Source organism: Apus apus, chromosome 1 (genome assembly GCF_020740795.1).
Source record: "Apus apus isolate bApuApu2 chromosome 1, bApuApu2.pri.cur, whole genome shotgun sequence".
NCBI lineage: Eukaryota > Metazoa > Chordata > Aves > Apodiformes > Apodidae > Apus > Apus apus.
Genome location: NC_067282.1, coordinates 128,355,131 through 128,378,662, shown reverse-complemented (window position 1 = coordinate 128,378,662; position 23,532 = coordinate 128,355,131). Strand labels below are relative to the sequence as shown.

The window sequence follows — 23,532 nt, the reverse complement described above, 5'->3', positions numbered from 1 at the left end:
TGCAAGCATCTGCAGAAGCAGGATCTTCAACGCTAGGGTGAACCTTGAAACAAAGACAGGGTATATGGGGAAATGCACAGTAGGAGAATGGTGAGATACTGAGGACAAGGGATGATCTGTCTTGGTGAAGCAGAACTCAAAGCAAACACTGTCTCTGCTGTTTGCAGACAGACAAGAAGTACTTAGGGTCGGCTGCACTCCACTAGGTGAGGAAAGCTGTACACAGAGGATGCAAGAGCAGAGGTCTGGATTTCTGGAACCACTGTGACCAGTTAGTTACAGTGAAGGCCTCTCCATCAACCACATGTGACCCAAAAGAAGTCAGATAAGCCAGACTTGGTTCACTCTTGCCCTTCTTCTCGTGTAGCTCCCCTGCAAGGACACAAAGCTGTTCTAAATGTTACTCGAGCAGATGATAAAACTTGTAATAGCCCAAGATTGCTCGCCTGCCTTGCACAACTCTTGGTAGCCTGGGTTTTTTTCTAAGAATTGTTAAGTATTGAAAGGATTTAAAATTACAGTGCCTGGAAGTCAAGAAGTGCCATTTATTTCTTGCAACCACTAGTTTATGGAGAATCAGAAGCACTGATAAACAACTGTAGCAAAAGCAGATTAAAAAAAAACACCCAATCTGTCCTCCCGACAGCCCACAAGGAAAGATCATAGAATGGTTTGGGTTGGAAGGGACCTAAAAGATCATCTAGCTCCAACCCCCCTGCACGCGCAGGGACACCTCCCACTAGACCAGGTTGCTCAGAGCCCCATCCAACCTGGCCTTGAACACTTCTCAGCCACAGCTTCCCTGGGCAGCCTGTCCCAGTGTCTCGCCACCCTCCCAGTGAAGAACTTCTACCTAACGTCTACCCTCCATCTCCTCCCTTCCAGCTTAAAGAGAATGAAGCTCGCCTCACTCGTATTACACCACCCCATTTTTGGAACGTCTGGGTTTTCCGAGGTGTGCTGTTGAGAGACACTCAAGCCTGCTCCTCCCGGGAGCTCACACACCAGGCTGTTTCAGGTGTCCCCGCGGTGTGCCAGAAACACGTCCGTGCCCTACGCGCGGCTGCCACGTTTCTCCCCCCCTCAGAGACCGGCTCTGCGGCCCTCGGAGCCGGGCTGAGCGGGAGGGCAGCTGCCTCCCCTCACGGCAGCCCCCGCACGATGGGTCCCCCCGGGCCGTGACGCCCGAGGGCAGAGAAGAAAGGCCGCTCCGGACGGCCCCGTTACCTGCGCCCTCCGCCTCTTCCCGCCCTCTCCAGGAGGCTGGGGTGGGTTGCTCAGCTCACCTCAGCCCCGCTCTCCCCCCCCAACCCCCTCGGGGGCTGCTGGCGGCCCAGCTGCCTCTGATGAGCGGCTGCAGGCTGCGGCGGGCTCGGCATTAACCGGGCCGGGCCGGAGGTGCCGCCGCCGAGCCGGCATGGACGGGGCGGCCGTCGAGGAGAAGCGGGCGGCCGAAGGGCTGGGTAAGGGCCGCGGGGCTGGGGCGCCGGCTCTCCTTAATGACCCACAATTAAGCTCATTGCGCCGGCAATGAGCTTAATGAGCAGCCCCCGCGAAGGATAACGATCCTGTCGCCTCTTTTAGGCCTTGAGTGGAGGCCACCATTTTTTTTTTTTTTTTGGCGGGGGGGGTCTGGGGCGGGGGTTAGATTCGGGTCAATGGGCCCCTGCTTGTCCCGGTCCCGGTGTGGCCCTCGGGTCACCTGGGTTGTAAAAAGCGCCTGGCAAGCTGTCCTGAGAGCTGGGGCAGGCAGGTGTCCCTTTCATCCGTGTACCACGGAGGGGTTCCTGCTTCCTCTGTGCTTCTAGTCTGCTGGCACTTAACTCCTTCTCCACTGCCCAGCTTTCCCTGCTCCTTGTCTGAGCTGGCATGGGTGAATTTGTGGAGGTGATGTTTCTGCCTGTGTCTGTGGTCAGGTTTCTTTGTACCAAGTGCTCTGAAGAACCTCAACAATCTTTGCTGTCATTGTGCAAGTGGTTATTCCAAGAAATGTCTAAGGAGGTGGTTCTGAGAAGAAAAAGAGGTCTTTGTGTCTGGCCCATGTACCTTCAGAAGCTCAGGCATTCCAGATTCTATATGTATGCTGTTCCCGGTCAGCTAAACTCCCTTCTATTTAAGGTTATGTTTATCTGAAAGTGAGACAAAGTGATGCTCAGTCTGGTCTCTTGCTGTATGAATGGTGGGGGAAAGGGCTGAGTTAGCAACTTCCAAATGGTTACTGTGGAGGCCTTTCTTTCTCTCCAAACTTCACTTTCATTCCAGGTCTTTTCTTTGGCAATCCCAAGTTGCTATCAGGCCTTTGCTATATGCTTTAGAAAAATACAACAATTTAATTTATCTTGGAGAAATGTTCCTGTAGGTGGTTTAAAACTTGCAGACGTCGCTCTCTTTCTCTGCCATAGATACGAGGTACATATACAAGACTCTGAAATGTATTTTGTGATGTAAACACATACTGGTGCTTGCATAAAAAGAAGTAAAAAGCCTTCTCAAATCAAACCACTAAGCTGAAAAGGCTATTCCTGAATTGAGGCAGAGGGTGAGTCACAGAATGGGTGACACGTGGAAATATTAGCTTCTTCACATAATGAGTGACATGAGCTCAGAGGCAATGAGGAGGATGGTGGAAAAATAAATTATATAGAACATAGCCAGCTTCTGCCTTGCTTAATTCCTGACCCTTTCCATTAGGATATTTAACAGGAGTGGAAACTGTTGCTGCTTAACAAGATCCAATTATTATAGCTGCATAGTTTCCTGCCTCTGTCTCTTTCCCCTACAACACACTTGGTTCTCTTAATCCTGTAAAAAACAAATTAGAAAGTCTTAGAAGCAGCCTGGCATCTCTTCATACTTCCATGAGGATCCTCCCATCTGGCTGGTGTTGTGGAGTTCCTTTTTTATTAACAATAGTTTAAGAAAGAAATACTAAGGCAGAAAGAAAGTCCTTTATTTTGGCATTGCACTAATATATATAAAAAATAGGACGGAGTGAAATGCAATCATTTTAGATCTTCTTCCCCCCAAATTAAACAACCACATTTTTGGGTAGGCACATGCAACTGAAATGCTGCCAATAGTCCACTCAATTTTTTTTCTTTCCAGACAGAGGCAGATACATGGTTTTAGTTCTATTATTCTACTTTCTAGTCTAGTAGCATTTTATTCCTTAGGGTTTTGGGGTTTTTTGTTTGGTTGCTCGTTTTTTGTTTGTTTGGGGCTTTTTTAATTTGTTTTGTGGGTTTTTTTTTTAAGTAGCAGAAATCACACAGACTCACACATTCTGACACAATCAGGGGGTTTTATTTTTTGGAAACATATCTCAGCTGGGAAAGTATAATGCTTCTTTATTATTCTCTTTATTATTTCCCTTGCTGTGTTCCTTCTGACCTGTCTTCTATTATTCAGTCTCTCCTACTGTAATGCAGTTTGTGCTTTTTGTTAAACTCGTTCAGACTCCTTAACCTGTTTTTGTCCTCAGCCAGCCATTTAATAGCGTGTCTTGTAAGTCATAAATATTGTGGCTGAGGCTGCAGAAAACTAAGACAGTTGTTGGAAGTTTGTACAATTGTCTGTTTTTTTGCTTGGCCAGCTTGAGTATGATAGAAACAGAAGCCTCTGCAAAACAAAAAGTTACGACAATTGTCAGATAATCACTGCTGACACAGTAGACCAAAGTTTTGCCTGTATTTTTGCTTTGCTCATTTTAATAAGGTGACACTTAGTATCTTGGTAAGTCACTGATTTTTGTTTCGTTCCTTATTCCAAGGACCTTTGTTATGCCCAGTGCTGTTTTTCCTCTACTGTATTTGTAATACACAACCTTCCCTTTATTGTCCGTGTCTGGAATTAACTCTTCCTGTGCCTTGTCTTGGGTTGGTTTTGCAGGTACAGGGAGCAGGGCGCTATCTGCATGCCAAGGCATAGCTATAAAAGAAGTTGAGGGTACCTTGGGAACAAGAGATAACATCAGCCCCGTAAAGCTGGAAGAAGATGGAAGATACTGCACCCTGCAGACAACTGGGTCAGCCTCCCAAGACTCAGTGGCTCTTGACAGCCAGTTCAACCTTGCCTCAGTGTGTGGGCAACCATCGAATTTCCTCCGTGATGTGAGAACCGTGCCCCTGTTCTCTGTGGTTGAACTTGTGCAGGAGCCCACAGGTCAGTCAGGATCACCTGACCAGTGTGAGAGCTGTTACTCTGATGGGATTGAAAAGGAGGCAAAGAAGAAAAAAAGTAACAACAGAAGTGGAATATGTGCTGAGAAAGCATCCAGTGGAATCCTGGGAGACCTCTGCAGGCAGGATGTGCGTGGCCCAGCCGCTCGCTGGTCGTTCAAAAGTGCCTCAGCCAACGCTGCAGCTCAGCAATCCTACAAGGTGTCTTCAGCTCTGGAATCCAAAAGTAGCCATGATGGGATAAAGAGAAGAAAAGAGTTACTTGAGAATCCAGAATTTTTTCCACCAGTCAGGAAGAAGTCACGTACCTTCTATAGTGCAGGTAGATGCCGGGGAACCCACTGGCAGACAGTGACACTTGTAGTGCCAGTGGTGCTGATGTTTCCTTCACCATCCTGAAGGCACAGCATGGAGGTGCTGAACTGCTCTTACTGGTATTGCAGTGCCTTCCACACTATTAGATGCATGAGGGCTTCTTCAAGTAAAGGTTGCTGAGTGCCTTATGTTTGAAGCATTGCTAGCGATGCTCTGTTTTACTGCGGAAGATTTTTTTGTTATTTCTGTGGTTTACTTTTAAAAAATACCTTTTGTATTGTTACTGTATTTCTGAATATGGTAAAATGAATATAGTAAAAATGTTCTGGTTTGGTTTTCCCTTGTCTTGTTTATTTTGGTAGGTGTTTTTTTTTGGGGGGGGGAGTTGGGTTGTGTTTTTTGTGGTTGTTTGTTTTCCTTTTGTTTGTTTGGTTTTTGTTTGTTGTTTGTGTTTTTTTTTTATCACATACTCCCCATGTCTTTCTCTTTGAACAATGCATCATTTCCAGAGCAGCTAAATGAGTTGGAGAAGATGTTCCAGGAAGACCACTACCCTGACAATGAGAAAAGGAGGGAGATCGCAGCTATGGTGGGCGTAACACCACAACGTATAATGGTAACGTCTGTGTGGGTAACCATCCTGACTCTGGCCTCTGTGCAGAAAATTGATGTAGAGGGACTGGGGCAGGGAGGTGGAGCTTGAGTAGGAAGGAAAGAGGAGTTAATAGGTAATGAGATAGAGACAACACCATCCACTGGTGACAAGAGAAGGAAGAGGGCCCACAGGGATGGACACCACACAATCACCTACTGCATCCAAAATGTCACTGGAATCTGCAGTTGTGTATTCCATCTCTTCCCTGAGAGGTGGAATTCCCTAACATGAGACTTATAATGGGTAAGAAAAAGAGGCTAAGGATATAGGAGTTAATGTCTTTTGTCTTGAAGATCATGGGCAACAAAGGAAATCAGTGTTTGGGGGTACCTGTTAATCTCTGTTTGGAATTAATCTTGCAGATGCTCTAGAAGAAAGGTTTCTTGACGTTTCATTCTCTGGAAGAAAAGTTTCTCACTGGTGATGTGTGAAGGCAGTAATTACAGATTTGTTTCCTGTGTTCCCATGTGTAGAAGGCTTCCTCTCTGAATGTGTCCATTCTTTCTATTTACCAGGTCTGGTTTCAGAATCGCAGGGCAAAGTGGCGGAAATCGGAGAATTTGAGTGTGAAAGGCAACAAAAAATATCCAACATCTTCAACTCTGTCCATCCCCTTTGGGTCAGATTGTTATGGGTGAGGGACCCTGTTTTCTCACTTCTTCACAATAGATATCAAATGAATTAAATATTTTCCTTTGCCATTTCCCCCTTACTTTTAAGCTATGGAGAGATGACCATTGAGTTGGACCTTTGTAGCCTGTCAGACTCTTGGGCAAATTATAGTGGACCCTCTTAAAAGCACTTTTGATTAACCTGTAGCACTGTTTTGAAATAAAACTGTTGAAATCACTCTGGCTGAAGTAATGTGGAGAGAAAGGGACAAGACAGAAAGGTCTGTGGAATCACCCCTTCCACTTTCAGTTTCTGTGAATGCATTGGCTAGGTGCTTTGTGTGCACTTGGGAATTCTTTTATCCCAGTTCTTCCCCCATCATCGCTTTCCATTTCCATGGATTTTCACTTGGCAATGGAAATGTTGATTGCTTAGTCTTACAAAGTCATAGGCTTCTGTGAAGAAATAAAAGCTAACATCTTTTGCAGGTGAGCAGGGGATGTTTATTGAGGGATGTGGAAAGAGACTATGTGACAGGATAGAAGGTCTTTCAAGGAGGAGTTAATGAGTGAGTGAGGGAAGAAATTAATCTCCAGAGGGAGATATATATGGCAATCTAGAGTAAGAGTCTTCCTGTGAAGAAAACTGAATTAAATGAAAAATTTAAGTGAAAGATTGGAGACCATCTGACTCTTTGTACTGCACTGTCCCTGCTGCCTGTCCTTTCCACACTAGTGACCTGGGGCTCCTCCCACAAGTGCTGTTGATACAGCATCTCTTGCACTCTTTCTCCTTGCACTCATAAGTCAGCTAGCGCTTTCCCTTTCCTCCTGCTAGTGATCTAGGATTTGTCCATTGTAGGATAGTTAGAAGAATGTATACTTTGTTGTAATGTCTTGTCCTCTGGTCCATGCTTATACCCTTTATGTGTACCTCCAGGGCACCTGTTCTGCCCATGCCTCCGTTGCCTGACATGGCTCATGACCAGTCTGCCATGCTGAGTGTAGACACTACAGCTGGGAACTACTCCAGCCTGCTCAGTGGACATCCTGCACCGCCTGCCTCCTCCTCAGGTGAGACCTCTATCAGCACAAGTATTTTGCACGGCTGCAGCATGAGCTGATGGTGCTGATAGGTCCCCAAACATTTTAGGGAAAGTCATGTGAGAGCCCTATGGCATCAGTCCAAAAACTGACACTGAGTTTTATAGCTCTTTGCTAACTGAGCATCTACCAGGTATGTACCAGCCTGGCAGTGCCTCCTTGCTAATGCTAGAGTCAAATCTGCAGTCTTTATTCATGTCCTGGTACAAGCCAGCAAGCAATTCTGAATGTGACTTTGTAAGGACACGTGATTGGGGCATTCTTCTGTAATAGCTGTTTTACACTGGTACTGCTTCTCTGAATTATTATGAAAGTATTAATCTGGTTATTATGCTCTTCATGGCAGATCAGCACATCCCATATTCTGGTTTAGATTGTAACGTTCTGGCTATGATGTGTAGTCAAGTGAGCTGTGTGAGGAAGTGCACTGTACAAACTATTGGGGTGGTAGAACCTCCCTCAGGCACTCCACACCTTTAAATATCTATCCAAACGAGGTTCCTTGAGTTCTCCAGCCTGTGTAATATTCTATTTTGTGCAAGACCTTGAAGGAGTGAGACTAGCTGAGTCCTTAAGCATACAGCCTGTTTCAATTGCAGTTGTAGTGTTGTTGAAAGTCAGCGGGGTGTGCTGTTGGACCAGTTTTCTACCTGAGCTGCATCAGACTTTAAGGATTGATGGCAGCCAAAGAGAGAGGATTTCTTCAATTGTGTATTCATGTGTGGAGTATCAGAGCATTCCCTAGAGTCAGGAATGTTCCCTAAAGCGTTTCCTATGCATGTTTACATTTTGAAGTTGGCACAACTTGAAAATATTTCCATAGTGATGAGGATTTCACCACTTCCTTAGAGACGGATATCCCCAGCAACAGATATGCAGACGTGTTGTGCATATTTTCCTGCTTCCCAGTGCAATTAATTCTTTTGAATTTCATGCCATCATTTCTGCCCCCTCATTGTATTCTAAATATACAGGGTTATCAGTATTAAGAGCAATTCTGTGTAAGTCATTTTCTGATAATGACTCAAAGACTTTAATATATTTTTAATAGTGCTGATACCTTGAAGTATTTTGGCACTGTAGAAAGCAACTATAAGATTGTGTTGATAAGCTTAGAATACTAATAAATATGTATGCTAAAAGTACTTAATTGAGATACTTTATTGATACTGTAATTTAGCAGTTCTATCATTTAAATTTGCCTGTTGTTGTCTCAAGGCAAGAACTACTTCAGTCAATTCTACAAGCTGTTGAACCGGTAGGACTGTAATTCAGGTAGTTCCAGTTTTTCCACTTCTTGCAGCTCAGTAAACATGGTCAAAGTGTTTGAATAATTCACTGTTTCCCAGAAAGATGAAAGGGTGCTGTTTGTTGAGTCCTGTATTTAATTAGATAAAGACCAAGATTTTGCAAAATAATTCATTTGAAGGAAACAAATAAAAATCCTTACATTTCTACACTTGTATTTAGAACTCTCCTGGTTCTTAAAGTGCATCTTCAGACACCCTAATTATTCAAGAGAGAATATGTCTGTTAGAGAAACGAAGTTTCGTTCAGGGATGTGATCTTGTCATGTGTCTGTATGGAGCAGTTTCTTTTTGAGGAATCTGCAGGCTGAGGTGCAATTCTCTGTGTGGAAAATACAAGCAGTTTTTATGAAAGAAATGTCCCAACTGAATCCTTTGGACAATATGTAAGGAAGAAAAAGGGCAAATGAGTGTCCCTGAAATTGGACTGGGTGTGTGAGAAAATGAGCTATAAAGATAGCTGGTTTTCACACCTTGAATCCTTTGAACTTGCTGCTGACTGCCACCTATTGCATGTACTATGTATGCACCTAGCTTTTATGAAACACATGCTTCCTTTGCTTGTCTGAAACCCCTGGATTTTCAGTGTTATGGGTGTGTGAGGATTAGAATGTACTTCATTCTGCTAAATCTATGTGAGTGAACAAGCTTCCCTTTGTTCTCTTTAAATCATGCTGGGCAAGAAGTAATGAAATCTGCTTGTGTCACGTGTCATCTAAGACTGGTAAATAGTTTCCAGATACAGATCTGTTTGGGGGAAAAAAAAAAAAAAAAAAGTACCTTTTCTAAATCACTTTTCAGAGAAGAGGCATGCTTAGCTAATGTACACAACTGTGAGGTCTGGTGATTGGTTTTTAACCTGGTTTCCTGAGGGAAGGAAGAAATGTGTGTAATGAGCTACACATTCCCTTTATTTATGAAACCCACCCTGCCCTCAAATTTGTTTAATTGCATTTCAGATTTCCACCTTCTGTCAAAAATTACATTCCTACAAGTCACGGGAGAATTGGTGCCTGGGCAGAGTAGAGACCTAAGTTAGTGCTCCCTCTGAGGGAAAAGGCTGCTCCTAGGCATAGAGGGTCCTCATAGAAGAGAGATCTGCATGGTACAATCCCACAAAAGTCTTCAGTCAGAGCTTGCCTTACTAGATGCAGGAGAACACAGCCATGGGGAATGAAACTTGCTCTTTTTGCTATCTATCATTGGGTAGGCAGACTTTTCTCTTTAAGAATGAAAGCAGAAAATGAAGTGGAGGAAAAATGAAAGACGATGCGACTTTAATTAATTCAGCTTCCTTGTTCAGAGAAAAAGCTTGCCAGTAAATAAGGCCAAACAGGGCCCACCTGTTTTTTTTTATTATTACTTTTTTTTTAATTAGACTACCTCAGAAGATGAAGGAGATAAAACTTGGATAGGATAAAATCCAAACTAACAGAAACAAAATAGAACAGGGAGCAAATGAATTAAAAATTTCATCAATTTACAAGGCAAAACCAATGGCTTGGTAGAAGTGGCCCTTGTGGACACAGCTCATGGCAGGTTTCCACAAAGTAATTTGTGACCTGTGCACAATGTGCAGTTGTATCCAGAGTCTTAGGCCTAACCAAGTGGCTATTCAGGTGCTTTCCTTGGTAGCCATGTATTTTAACATTTTCAGCAGGACAAGCAAATGACTTAAGGGCATCAGAACAGTATTATCTGTTACCTCTCACCTTTGGAGAGTGTTCAGTGCTGCCTCTTCCATTGGTTTTCCTTGCTCTAGACAGTGGTTCTCTCTGTTTTGTACAGTTCTCCAAACAAGCTGATTAAAAATGCCAGCAAGTTGTATTTGAGATGCAGTCTGCCTTGCTGCCAGTTATGGTTTCTGATTTTGGTGTTAGCCATGCTACCTGCCCTGAGAGTTTTTTGTGCTTCAAAAATTCAGTCTTAAGCTTGCTTTGATCTTAGAATTGTTTCTTTTTTCCTACTTTTGTTGTACAGATGACTTGCTTTAAATTAATGGAGGCTTTTTTTGATATTTGCATTTATTTTAAGTTTTTCTTGTTTGTCTGAGGTATCCTGCTAGTGTGTGTATGTATGTATATATATATATATCTGCAGTTCATTGACTTAAAACATTGGCTTATGTTTTCTTTAGCGCTGACCCTTTAGAAAGAAAAGTTACTTCCTGTGCTTCTGGTTTGCAAGGAGATTTTTCTGCCTCAATGGTGCTTTTGCAAGAAATACTTAGTTTCATGTGCCTATCTTGCTGAGGGTGTTTGAGGAGCCCAGCCTGTACTGGTAGCTCTTATGCAAATAGCAAGAAACTTGGTGGCAGAGATGGGATTGTAATGGAAGTCTTGGGAGCAATTGCATGAAGCTGGACATGATCTGTCTAAGAAAAGTAAATAAATGACAAGCTCTAATGATTTCACTTATGGGATTCTGGCTTTTGAACAAATCACTTTGAAGCTGATGATGCATAGCTGACAGAGCAAGCAAAAGTCATACCTTTTAAATATGTGATAGATTCTGGCCTACTGAAAATCCATAAAAGGATCAGATTGACACACTTCTCAAAGCAACACAGTTAGAGACTGAAGCTGGTTTGCTGATCTTCAGTCCCGTAAATGATGACTGCCATTGGTCTTCAGTTTGATGAATATTTTACCTACTTTCAAGATGTTGTTTACAAGAGAAATGTGTTTTATCATAATTTCAAGAAAAGGATGTATCTGTGAAAAGTTTTGTGATGGCCTTTAATGTTCCAGTAAATGCTGTAATTGACATAACGTACACATGTTTCATTAAAAAAAAACAACTGGATTGGGTAGTGTATGATGTAGAGACTCCTAGTAATACAGCCTTTTGCTGAGTTCTTGATTGGATACTTGAGAAAGCAGCCATAGCATGCAGACCATCTGAGGTTAGACTGGTTGCTTGGGTTGTAACAACATCAGCTGCACAGTGCTTGTCAACATAATAAGTGCTTGACTAAGAAAGTCACGTGTGGCTGATGTCAAGAGAAAGGGCTCCAATGCACGTAGGTGTCAGTCAGGTAACAAATCTTGTGCACATGATCTGGTCTGTTAACAGCAGCAAAAGCAGCTCCCTAGAATATTTGAAAGCCATATTTTCACAGTTGAAACCATGGCCTTCCATAAACTCAGGAACACCTCTCAAGAATAGGCTTCACTCTCTTTTAGGACTGGTGAAAGGCTGAAATCAGTCATCTCACCAAAAATATACACACTCGTTTCTGTTAATTTAAGACTGTCCCATTCATTGGAATAAATTTGTATTGAAGAATGGGTCTCTCAACTCTACTAGGATGTTGAGGAAGCAGCTGTAGTAGGGGGAAGACAGCTGTGTAACTGAAGACTTAGAACAGCCATTCTTAAGACAAGTGTAATGCCAGGACTGGTTCAGAGATCCCAAGAAGCAAATTATTAAATTGCTCTCCAGAAATTCCCAAGGCTGCCTCATGGACTGAAAACACAAAATAATGAAGTGATAAAAAAATCCTACTGTTAGATTCCCATTTTCACTGGTAAGCCTTCTGAGGTTATTTATCTCCATATCATGTCAGGAAAGCAACAGAATTGTGAAATGGAATTATTCTCTCCAGGCAGTGATCAGAATTCATCATTGCACAAGGTGCTGAAATCTACAAATATAGTGTCAGATTTAGCAGGTATTTCTTATTTGGGAATTGTTTGCTCTTACCACATTGGTGGCTTTATCTAGAAGACACAAATTTGATGTCTTTCTTCAAAAGGACTGAGAAATAGAGGAAACTTTAAAAAAGGCTGAAGCAGCTTTTTGGAGGCTGAGTGTGCTGTCTTCATGATCCACAAAGATTATCTGCAGTAAGTGTGCCAAATATTAACAAACAAACAAACAACAAGTGAACAACCAGAACTTAATTCTTAGTAGGTGTGAAAGTGGATTTAGATGTTATTTCCTGGGCTATACTGCTATGCTCTTTGCATTCATCCTGAGCAAGACTAAAGCCATCTGCAGAGTAGCTAATCCTACTGTCACTGAACTGAAGCTTTAACTGCACGTAGACCATTTTTCAGATAAGTTGTGCTTCATGTAGCTTCTCTTTCATAATGATTGTGTGAAATGCTACACTCTGGGAAAGAATGGTTAGGAGAACTAGTGCAAATGAAGATTTTTTTTAAAAACCAGAAGAGATCTTCAACTTCTTTTCTGGCTAAGCTGTTTTGACTTCTGATGAAACAAAATGTTGTCCTGACTAGTGCTTTGTTGTGTGGGCCAAGATCTGTGTCAAAAAACAGGACTGTGACAGGTGCATCACAGATGCTATCTAATGTGGAGAAGAAATATATTCAATTCTGAAAAAATAAACTACTGAGAATTGCCTGGGCATGTGAATGCTGTAAAGATGCCAACCTAGATTTTGCTCTGGTTTTCTAAATGAGACCCAAATCAGAGCTATCCAAGTTTTCATTGAAACATCAGGACTCCTACTTTCCATAATTGCAGAGAGTTGAAAAAAATTGAAAGATGCAACAAGATAGGCACAACTGCAAAGCACACTGGGGAATCTGAGAAATGGTGCTGCAAAGTGTTGAAATGGAACCTTCTTACCAGCTCTCTGGGCATGCACTCCAAAATTCCCTAACAGTTGCTCACACTTGCTGTGGCAACTTTATGTTTAGGTTTTATGTTTAAGGCCTTTGATTCACACCTAGTGGAGTGCATTGAATGTTACTCTGTATGCCCACAAGGGTAAAGTCCAGCTGTAAACTATCCACGCTACTAGCTTTCCCTGAGTGCTTTACAATGTGTGGGAGCAGACCAACTTCACCTGAACTTTCGGAGATAGGTTTTCATATCTGCCTCATCCTTGTGCTGGTTCAGCCTAGCCAGAACTGAAAAATCATTTCCATTGTGCCATGCACACCTGATGGTTATACTCCTCAACAGAGAAATCCTTTGCTATTTGGCATAATAAAAGAGAATCTTGTTCTCTTGCACCACATGCAAGCTTTTTTAAGTTCCATGTATATGTGTTATGCTGGATCACCAGCATACATGATTCTGACCTTTTCATTTCCTTTATTGTCCTCTTTCCACAGAGGCTGTTCTGTAGGAAACTGTTCTTCTCTCCTTCTCCAGCAGTGACTGAGAGATAGGTCACCAAACAAGATTACAGTGACCACATGGTGTTGGTTTTCTTTTCCCATCTCCCAGCTTCTTTTTCCCAAGACCCTTCAGCTGACATATTTTCTTTTTTAATTTTTTTTTTTCCAAGACTCATCAGAGGCCAAACCAGGAGTGACAATTTGGTTAAAAAATGGCCTAGACAGTGGATCTCTGAAGGCACATTTTTGTTTTTTTCAAGCCACAGTTAAATTTTTCAAAAGGGTACTCTGTGCAGCATGCTCTTCCCAGAGGACAGTAGAGATGGAAGATGGCTAGGAGATTGTTCCTGGCTTTTTTCCAGGAAGTACTTTGCTTCATTTGGCTGCCTTCTTCAGAGCTGAATGAACTCAGTATGCAGAGGCTGAAATAATGAAGGTAATTTTATTTAACCAATAAACATCACCCCCTGTTCCAGAGAGCTTGCTATTAGTCTCTTGTGCTTTTCAGCACCACTACTGGTACTGGTTTATTTTTATTCCCATCAGTTAACCTCCTCTCATTCACTGTCATCTTGTGTTTTTGTTCTACCACTCTTGTGCTTGTTTGTACTTGCTCCTTTTAATTTTCAGTATTACAGCCTACTATGGTAGTCTCTCTTTTTATTCACAGTCCCTTCAGCAGGAGGAATGGTGGCATCTTCTGAAGCAGTTCAGGCAAAGGCATTACCTCAACTCAACCTCACTTCCAGCAGAACAGAGTGCTTCCCTAGTCTTCCCAGCCCTCCCCCCATCCGCAGGGCCACCCTACCTCTCAGTCTGTCCTTCAGCCACCACAGTCATATTGTTCCCTTGATGTTGGACACTCCCAACAGTGAATGCAGCTTGTCCAGTCAGGAAAATGGCTCCAGGGAGGACTTCACCTACAACATCCGGAATCAAGGGTACGAACAGGATGAAATTGTCTTTGAGGAAGATGAAAAAAGTGAACCCTGGGAAAAGCCTTGGGAGGGTGAAGGTGGGACATAAGACCAGGTGGGAGCATAACTGAAAAGCTGGATGTGGGAATGAGAATGTCATTTAAATAGAGTATGAAAACATGTATAATATGTGTAGTAGGGCAGGACATCTGCTATTAAAAAAATAAAAAATCAGAGTGCTTTCAGAATTGCATGCCTGTCAAATGTAAGTGGGCTTCAGAAGGACAGTGAGGAGGAATCCTTGAGAGAGAATGGTTTAAATATTGGGATGTGCTTTGGAGAGTGGGAAGAATTGAAGGAAAGGTAATAACATGCCTTGTTGAAGAACACCTCTGTGAAAGCACTTGGCTTAAGTGGTTTATGTTGCTTTTGTCCTGTGCCTGGCATTTGGGAGGAAGGTTTTGAGTCAGATCAGGGTTGGAGTGGCTGTCACGGGGAAAATAAAATAGTTGTGTATTGTACAGGTTGCTGTAGCTGTTGACTTTAATCTCTGAATTGCCTCTCTCCTTGCTCTCTGCAGTTTGAGTTCACCAGCTTCCTGCAATTACCCTGAGCAGTTGGAGCCAGCAGGCAACCTGGAGACCATATACTGCCAGTACAGCAGCCAGGGTGGAATTTACCAGCTGCCCCAATATCTCCAGCAGCACCAGCTCTCCCAGTTCCACCATCTGCCAAGTCACCTGGCCACCAGTGTGCTCTCCAGTGTCCACCCCACTGCTACATCACCGACCGAGTCCCATTCAGCTTTCCTCACCTTACCCGGTAACAGTGGAGTCATAACCTATGGGGCAGCAGGAGCCACACAGGGCTACCTACACAACTCCACAGGAGGACAGCTCTTGCTACAGCAGCCAAGTGGAAACTCAGGTAAATTTCTGAAACCTTTTGGCATCTTGCTTCTCTGGTGTTACTAAACAACACCCTGAAATGCTCAGGGTGACCAGTGGTTTTCCTGATGACTGTGACTGAAAGAAGGAATGTGCAAAAACATGCACAAATATTTATATATATGTGTGCATATATGTGTGTGTATATATATGCTGCCTTTTTATATTTCCTTGTATGCTTTTTTTATAAAGTGCTGAATAACCCATTAAATTGAATAAAAAGTTACTACTACTAGGCTGCATGTGAGAGAGAGTGTTACCACGTGAACATGTCAGGTAGTGCAATGGTTTTGTCTGGAATGGAGAGCTAATTCTTCTTTTTCAAGGATATACTGTTATGCAGACTAACACACCTTTGGTGTATGTGAGTGGGGGTCAAGGGTGGAAAATGAAAAAGCTGCCACAGCAAATGTAACTTTGAGACAGCAAGAAAAACAGGCTTCTAACTCTGATGTGCTTCTGCGGAAACCATTTTGAAAGCAGGTTAAGTATCTTAGGTTAGTGCAAAAGAGAGTACGAGTGACCAACGGTACGGACATAGCTTTTTTCTTTTTCTTCCTCTGACATGAATTTGCAACATCACTTAGATTAAAGCACTTGGCATAATTTTCTAGAAAGTAGCTAGGTAAAAATGGCATGGTCTGTCTCCTCGTTTTGTCAGGGATTTGTATTTTGAAGTGGCTCAAGCCCAAGTACAACCAAAAGATAAACTGTTGTAGTTTATTCTTTGGACTGTCAGGTTCACTACATTAAATTCACGTCTAAAAAAATGTATCTCTGTTCTTACCACATAAGAGAACAGAGTTTTCAGACCATAGATGCTGCTCCTGTTTTTGTACCATTTTTTGGACCTTGTCAGGGACAGAAGTCTGACTTACAAACTTCATGGCCAACATTCTCCAGAACAGTCTGGCAGCACCCATGCTATCTAGCACACTTGGCCTGGTTCTCCTCTTTGGTTGTAAGGCATCTTTTAAAATTATTTTTATTTTCTGTGGGTTTTTTTCAGTTTGGAGTGCCATAAGGAATGAGGCCTGTGTCCCAGCACAGCAGATTAATGTTTTTATAGCATGCTGCTAGAAGTGTGTGTTGTATGCCTTGGTGCATGGCATGTGAGCACAGAGGGATGTGTAGAGGTGCAGGCCTTGCTAGAACTGATACAGTTGGAGGATTGCTGAAGAAACAGAGGCAGAGTTGAAGGTGTCTTATTCTATACTTCTGTTCAAGGAAGGGATCCTATGGCTGTTACACAGTGTGGATGCCCAGGGCCTAGGTTTCCAGAAGTGCAATGGGGAGGAAACTAATCTGTCAGTGTAGACACACCCATAACTCTTAATTCAGCATGTAAGCAAGTGAGCAGTTTAGTTGAATTCTAGATATTCATTAAAAACCATTCCTACTTCCTGGATTGCAACTTTCATAAAGGAAAGTGAAGATTAAGCATCCAGGTTATGCTTTGCAGAGCTAACTAGGAAAAGAGTGAGGCGTGTCTCTAACACCACTACATACACTCAGGATCGATGCTGAAATGCCATGTTTTTTAGGTTATAACAATGCTATGAACTTCTTAAGTTTTTCCTCCTAATAACTGTGCTCTGGATAAACACACTGCAGTGTAAACAGCAAAGCTAACCTTCAGAAGTGTGTGTTGTCTGCCCTATTGCAGTAGCCAGGAAGGCATAACTGTAATACTGCATTTGCACCGAGCGGGTTCTCTTAAGCACAACATACATATTTTCACATATACCTGGTTTTAATCCTCCTTTCCTTATTTTCATTATTCTGTGCTTTTTTGCTTGCCTTTCCCTCAGCAGGCATCACTGCCTATCAAGCTGTCCCCTGGAATGATTTCTACATGTACGGAGCTCCGTTCTCAAATCAGTTCCACTCACAAATGCCATTTCCTAGCACAGCAGGGGGACAGTGCTGCACAGAGCAGATTGCCTACAGCCAGCCACCTTGCCTGCCCTCCTCTCCATATCTTCTAGTCCCCAGTGGAACAACACTGGGATCCATGCCACATACTGGGAAACAAAAAGAAGTCACATCACCAGACCAGAGTTCATACCAGAACTGCCAAACAGAGCCAGAGTTGACATTGCATGCTGAAAGAGAAGAAGCAGAGAGTAGCAGCAAGAAAGGAGAGACTATTGTTGGTAACTGAAAGGCCAGCTGATTCTTTTATTATTATGTTTTTGAGAAGGGGGGTATAAGGAAAGAGTTCCAAGACAGCAGTATCTCATTTGAATGCAGGATCAAAACTGTGGCCCAAATGGGAATGAAACTTGCTGTCCAAGATAGGTCCCGTTATCCTATATCCACTTAGATTCATCTTTTTTTTAGAAATGGTGACTTATAGGTCAGTAAAATAGATGGCAAAGTCTGTCCTCTGTTGGACATCATCAGCTGTGAGCTGCATGTTTGCACTGTGCTGATTTTGTCTAAGATTTCCAGAGGCATATACACTTCTCTTCAAGGCAGAATTTCTTGGGCAAGAAGAGGGAAGTAGAACAGGAATGGGAAGGGAGAGCTTTCTCTTTGCATTTCCATTTTCAGACTTTTATTTTGCATAGAAAATCACCTTACTCTAGATTTGTTGAAAGGTGTCCTATGCTTTAAATGTTGTTTTGGTGTGTGTGTGTCTAATTTTGAAATATAAAACATTTCAAAAATGACAAGTTATTCTGTTTGTTTTTTTTCTTCAGCTATTAAAGAAGAAACTAATGACTGATGCTGTACTTGGAGAAAAAAAAAGAAAAGGAAACATTACCATTTTAAACTCTGCAAATTAAGAAGAGACAAAAGGACTAATGAGAATAATAATATTTGCAAAAGAAGCACTTTTTTATTGTTGTTTGTTTTTTTTTTTTCCTTGTTGCCATGATTATTTTCCCGCTGAGGAAAGAAGCAGGGAAATTTCAATCAGTTAAAGCTTCTGGTCTGTGTTTTTCAGGAATCTCCTGACTTTATTCTTCTTAATGGATTCTGATCTTGAGGAGCTCACAGGCTGGAAAGAGCTGATACAGGCACCAGACTCCAATGCAGAGGTGGAAATTCCAGATCCTGCAAGATTCAGAAGGTGTGGCTGGTATTCTGGAACACATGAGAAGATAGCACATGAAGAAGAAGCTGTATGAAAAAGAGGGAGAGAAACTCCAGCAACTACACCTAATTTTAGGGACTCCAGATAGTGCAAGAAGTGTCATGGCAAGTGCATTGTCTTTGCTACTCTTGAATTCCTTTTTTTTTTTTTTTTTTTTAATTTTCAACGTAAAACTACAAAAAATGGCAGCAAAACTGTATCTATAAATGCCAGCAGTGTAGCCAGATGTCTATCAGTTATTAAATGGCTTAGCTTCTTGTTTGAATTGTAGATAGATTTTAATGTCTGTGAACTGCATTGTTTGAAATTTTTTATGAATTAGTTGATAACTTAAATATTACCACTTTCTTGGTCATCATCTCAGGGTCTGACCTAACAGTTTACTCCTGAGGTGGCTCAGTTACTTCAAAAGGGCTTAAGCTCTCTACTGTCTTTTTTGGTTAACAGGAGCTGTAGCCAGTTTATTGTGGGTATGTCTTGCATTTACATCTGTATCCTGTAAGGATGTGTTGCAGTTTAATCCCTGTGGCTTTTCTCTTGTGTTCCTCAAATCTTACTGAGGGAACATCTCAGTACAGTGTTAGCAGGAGCAGTTTAGTAGAGCAAAGGAAAAGGATCTTGGCTTGAAAGTCTCAGCTTCTGCTTGACCTGGGACTGTCAGCCTGAAAAACAAACAGTATGTCTCTGAAATCAGTTATCAGCAGGAGTAGGAGAGGACTTGAGTGAAGAGATGGCTTACTCTGGCTGAAGTCCGTAGGAGCTGTGGTTCCCTAATGAACTTTAACCAGCTGAAGGTGTTTGATATATAAAGCAAGCACCTAAAATTTATGGCAGGCACTCATTTTGTCCTTGTGAGGAAAGACCCTGGTGTTGTAGGAAGCTGGAGTTGTGTTTCTTTTGTTCCCTTCTGTGTTTAACCCTGAGTCTTTCCACTGCTTTTTTGGACACAGGTAAGGCCTGGGTAATTTGTGTATTTACAGTGATCTGGGTGCTGCTCTTGTACCTCATGAAATTAAGTGTCATCAGGTCTATTTTTTCTGTTTCTCCCTAATCTGTTCCTAAAGAGTGTCTGGCAGGAGTTGGATGCTGCTGCTGCTCTCCTTTTTCTTTCTTCTGTCTCCTCAAACACTGGTTTATGTCTGCCAGTGGCTGAAGACTAAGCAGTACAGTCAGTGACAGATTTATATCCTGAATCTACAGATTTGTATAGAGATTCTGCAATTTTCATTTCCTAGAGCAAAAGTTTATTATTGTCTGTGTAACAGGCTGGGAACTGGTGGGGAATGTGCATTACTGCACACTTGTTTCACTCATCCACAGCTGAAGAGCCTAAACCAATATTTCCAAGAGGTGTGAATAGGAGTTTTCATTGCAATTACATGTGTGCTCTGAAAACTCTTACTGGCGACGATGGCAGAATTCTTCATAGCAAGGGCTGGCTATGTATCTTGCCTGGATTCAAAAACAACCCTTCCAGGAGATAAAGAGAATAAAACCCAACAGAATGCCAGCTTGTCTGCCACTACCTGCCTCTTCTCTCACAGTAAAGAAAAAATAAAATGAAAAATGTGGGTATTTTTTTTACTCTTATTTTCAGAAACATACCTTTTGGATGTTGTCTGGTGGCAAAGTTGTGTAGCCAGCTTGCATATGCAGCCCTCTACATTTCTCATAAAAACATAATTTGGACATTGAGGATGACTAAGTGCTGTGTGATACAACCTCAAAAACTTTGGGGGTTGAATCTTGAGTGTTCAAGCTTTTGGGTAAAACGTAGGCATGTCCAGGAATGGTTGGAGTGGAAAGGTGTGATCCCTTCCCATGCTTGTACCTTAAGCTTGCCAGATTCACTTCAGCTTGAAGTTTCAAATTGAGCTTCCTTTCATATCACTGTTAACAGCTGGAGGAAAGGATGGGCACCTGAGAGTACAGAGACAGCTAGATCCATCCCTTCTGCAGTTCCACTGTCTTCACTGGAGCTAAACCAGGGTTACTCCACTACAGAGGTGTGCAGATGTGGGTTTCTTTGCCTGGTGCTGCCACTGGCAGAAGCAGCAACAGCCCTTGACCACGTGTCAGGCTACCTACCAAGGTGAAAAGGCTTCCACAGTTGTGTGAGCCTCTCTATGATACCTGCAATGCACACTGCACTAACATCTTGGAATCTCACAACTCCTTAATCTCCTTGTGCCATTCTCCCTACTGAAAATTACTTTTGGGGGAAGCAGGTACATGTTGCACAGTCACTTCGGGCTTAGACCCTGTGTGCTTTTATTAGGTATTTCCTTTGCATGTTAAGTCTCAGGAAGGCTCACTTTGTTAGGGTGGCAATTCAAAATGCTGTGGTCTTCTGACTGTGGCACCTTCACTTTTGAAGCTTTGCCTCTTGTAATTTTAACAGGAAACACCAAGTAGTCAGAATTCTGAAGTGAGTCAAGCGGATATAGCTCTGTACGTTATCAAGTATTACTGTGGTTTTTTCCTAATTAATCAAGAGGGTGGAAAGCCAGACTGTGGACGTGTGTATTTGTATTGGACTAATTCAGCACCATTGCTGTAAAACTGGAAAGGAGCAAGGCCAGCATAGCAAGCATGTTTCCCCAGAAGGAAAGCAAGGGTGAGGTTTCATCCAGTTACCCAAAGCGTGGCTGTTCAGCTGAAAAAGTGCACACCCTCACATACACATACCTATCATATCATATTTCAGCATCATTAAATTGTTAACCTTCTACTACATCTAAATAGCTGATGTATAAACAGGTACATTTGGTATATTAGCCTTTTCCCTGTGTGCCTTAGCCAGCAAGCAAGCATTGTTTTCTACAAACGAGTCCTGTTTTATGTACTGAGAGCACATAAATCCTCATGAAGTAACTCTTCTTTTAGTCAAAAAGAGAGAATCTTTTTTTTTACAGGCTTCATAGTTTCTTTAAAGTGGGATACATTAGGCCATGCCAACTTTTATTCAGTTTGGCAGTTGAAATTCCCAAGGTAGTTATTGCCTTGCTTATTATAAAGATTACTGCACCTAGCATGAGAAAATAATCAGTTGCTGAATGGTAAATACTGATTTTTCTTCATGTGGCTATGTTAAGCTCAAGAACAATATATTCAAAACAAAACACAACACTGTGACAAACCCCAAATCCATTACCTGCCAGTGCCATGCGTCTTCATAGCTAAATGCTGACGAGCATGGAAACACCTCTGATACCTCATCTAGCTTAATGATAATCACACCTTCAGAACTGATATTAAATCTGCCAGATGAGACTGCACAGCGTAAGTCATCAAAGCCACCACTGAGGGACTTCAGGATGCATTGATTAGTCTTCCTGTGTGTCCCACGTGCCCGTATCAGTGTGATCCCATCAGACAAGGGTTGGTAAACCTTCAACATTAAGCCAGGCTTCACAGAGAGCAGGACTGTGCCAGCAGCCTGCTGATGGTTGTTGCTGGAGAAGTGAACTGCAGAGAAGTGTATGATTTTATGGCAGGGCAGCTGTAAATGGCCAGGAGCTTAGAGGTTCCAGTTACATACAGGCCAATAAGCTGCCCTCTCAGGATATTTCTTGTGCCCTCTGCTCACTGTGTTGTTTTTACAGGAGAACAAGGGGGTGAAGTTCCTCCTTTGGTTTCTTTCCAAGAATTTTGAGCAAAATGTGAACAAAAGAGAAAGCTGCAGTCTGTGTTACCTGCATAGTGTACCTCTCAGGTCCACCCTGCCCTCTGGTGCTGGGGCTGACAGGGAGTCCAGCTACTCCAGCACTCCCTGCCATGATGGAGGGGCTGAGGCACAAGCCTCAGTGTAGTTTTTGGGAAGTGGAATCAGACTCCTTTTCTGCTTCTGTGGGAAGGTGATTTGCTCCTTGCCTTTCTCCCTCACCTTTAATAGGGAAATCACACAGCTCCTCAACTCCCATGTGATGTCCCACCTGCCTGCCTGGGGGTTCTGGCAAAGGCTTAGCATGCTCCATGTCTGCCCAGGCTCTTCCCTGTGCTGCATGCAGCTCCAGAAAGTGTCAAAAACAAAACATCTGTGGTGATCGGGGTGGTGAAGGCCTCTTGTTTTGAGCTTCTGTAATCTATGAGGAGAGCAGAAACATTGGTGGGAGAAGGTCAGAGAAAAAAGAGACCACCAAAGGGAGAGAATAATGAGAAAGAGAGGGAGGAGAAACAGGTGTGAAAAGGCATGTTGTGTGACTGTGTTCAGGTGGTGATGGGAATCCTGAGCCCACTAACAACTCTGGTTAGTTATAAAGGTGATTTATCCGTGCAACATCCCGGCTGCCTGGCATCTCCTCTGGCTGTGCCCCTGCAGCTTTCATTCCATGAGTGACCTGTGGGCTTTGGGCTACCCAGCAGACCTGCAGCTGTCTGTGCTGGCAGAAGGGCAAGTGGGGGCCAGGAGGCTGCCAGCCACCTTTCTTAACCTCTGCTTTGGATTTTGACACTGGGACCAGCACGCTGAGATACTGCACACCCACCCTCTGGGGTCATCTTCGCATTTTGCTGAGGGGGGGGGGGCTTTTGTCTGCCTGAAACTACACCAGCACCACGGGGGCCCTTCTCGAGAGCCAATGGCTTCTGGACAACCTGCTTGATTTCAGCTTCCTTTGGGGAAGAAGGAATGAAAATAATGGCTACTCTGAGCCCCTTTTTGAGAGAGGTTCCCCACCCCAAGTCCAGGCTCTGTGCTCCCAGGTGGGGATGGTGGGGGTGGCTGGAGCACAGCCCAGGGGAGCTGGCAGGGCTGTCACCAGGAGCTGCACCCCAATGCCCACCAGCTCCACCTGCCAGGGCTGGTGTCCCCTCCTCACTGCAGCACACTCCGTGGAAGCAAGTGCTGGCACAGCCACTGCCGAGGCTTTGGGGCTGCAAGAAGGTGCAGGGAAGCTGCTGCCTGCCCACACACGGGGGCAGCCTGGTTTGCCGGCTGGGTTGTTTACACCCTTCTCCGTTTGCAACAACAAAGGCTGAAAATATTTCCCGTAATTTCTGCTTGGCCTTCTCTGCGAAAGAGTCATGGTTTATTTTTTGCAGCAATCTTACATTTTTAAAAGCACCTTCCTGTTTGTGTAACGTTCCTTCCAGTGGCTGAAGAATAGATGCCCCTCCAAGCCCTTGGAGTGCAGGGGAGATGTGACTCCGGAGAAACACTGCCTGCCGCATCTGGAGGCGTGATCCCTGCTGATTCATTTAGTTAATGGCTCCGGAAAAAAAGCCCTTTGTATAGAGATGACTGAATAGCAGCCAATGATCATACAGCAAAATAATTGCCCTTTCCCCCCCCCCCCCCCCC

General features: G+C 43.2%; 1 protein-coding gene across 1 annotated transcript; it reads left to right on the top strand.

Annotated features, from left to right (window-relative positions):
• The first annotated feature begins 1,417 nt into the window (after positions 1-1,417).
• Positions 1,418-17,291, top strand: NOBOX (NOBOX oogenesis homeobox). The gene is made up of 8 exons (XM_051617615.1): positions 1,418-1,463; positions 3,889-4,500; positions 5,003-5,109; positions 5,664-5,782; positions 6,700-6,833; positions 13,934-14,204; positions 14,761-15,107; positions 16,939-17,291. Exons 1-8 carry the CDS (start codon positions 1,418-1,420, stop codon positions 17,289-17,291), a joined length of 1,989 nt encoding a protein of 662 aa, XP_051473575.1.
• Positions 17,292-23,532: the final 6,241 nt, after the last annotated feature.

Excerpts from the sequence above, each read along its gene's own strand:
- NOBOX (XM_051617615.1), top strand. The coding sequence starts at position 1,418 with ATGGACGGGGCGGCCGTCGAGGAGAAGCGGGCGGCCGAAGGGCTGG. Across the intron at positions 1,464-3,888 it reads GCGGGCGGCCGAAGGGCTGG|GTACAGGGAGCAGGGCGCTA; the intron begins GTAAGGGCCGCG and ends TTGGTTTTGCAG. Across the intron at positions 15,108-16,938 it reads GCAGCCAAGTGGAAACTCAG|CAGGCATCACTGCCTATCAA; the intron begins GTAAATTTCTGA and ends CCTTTCCCTCAG.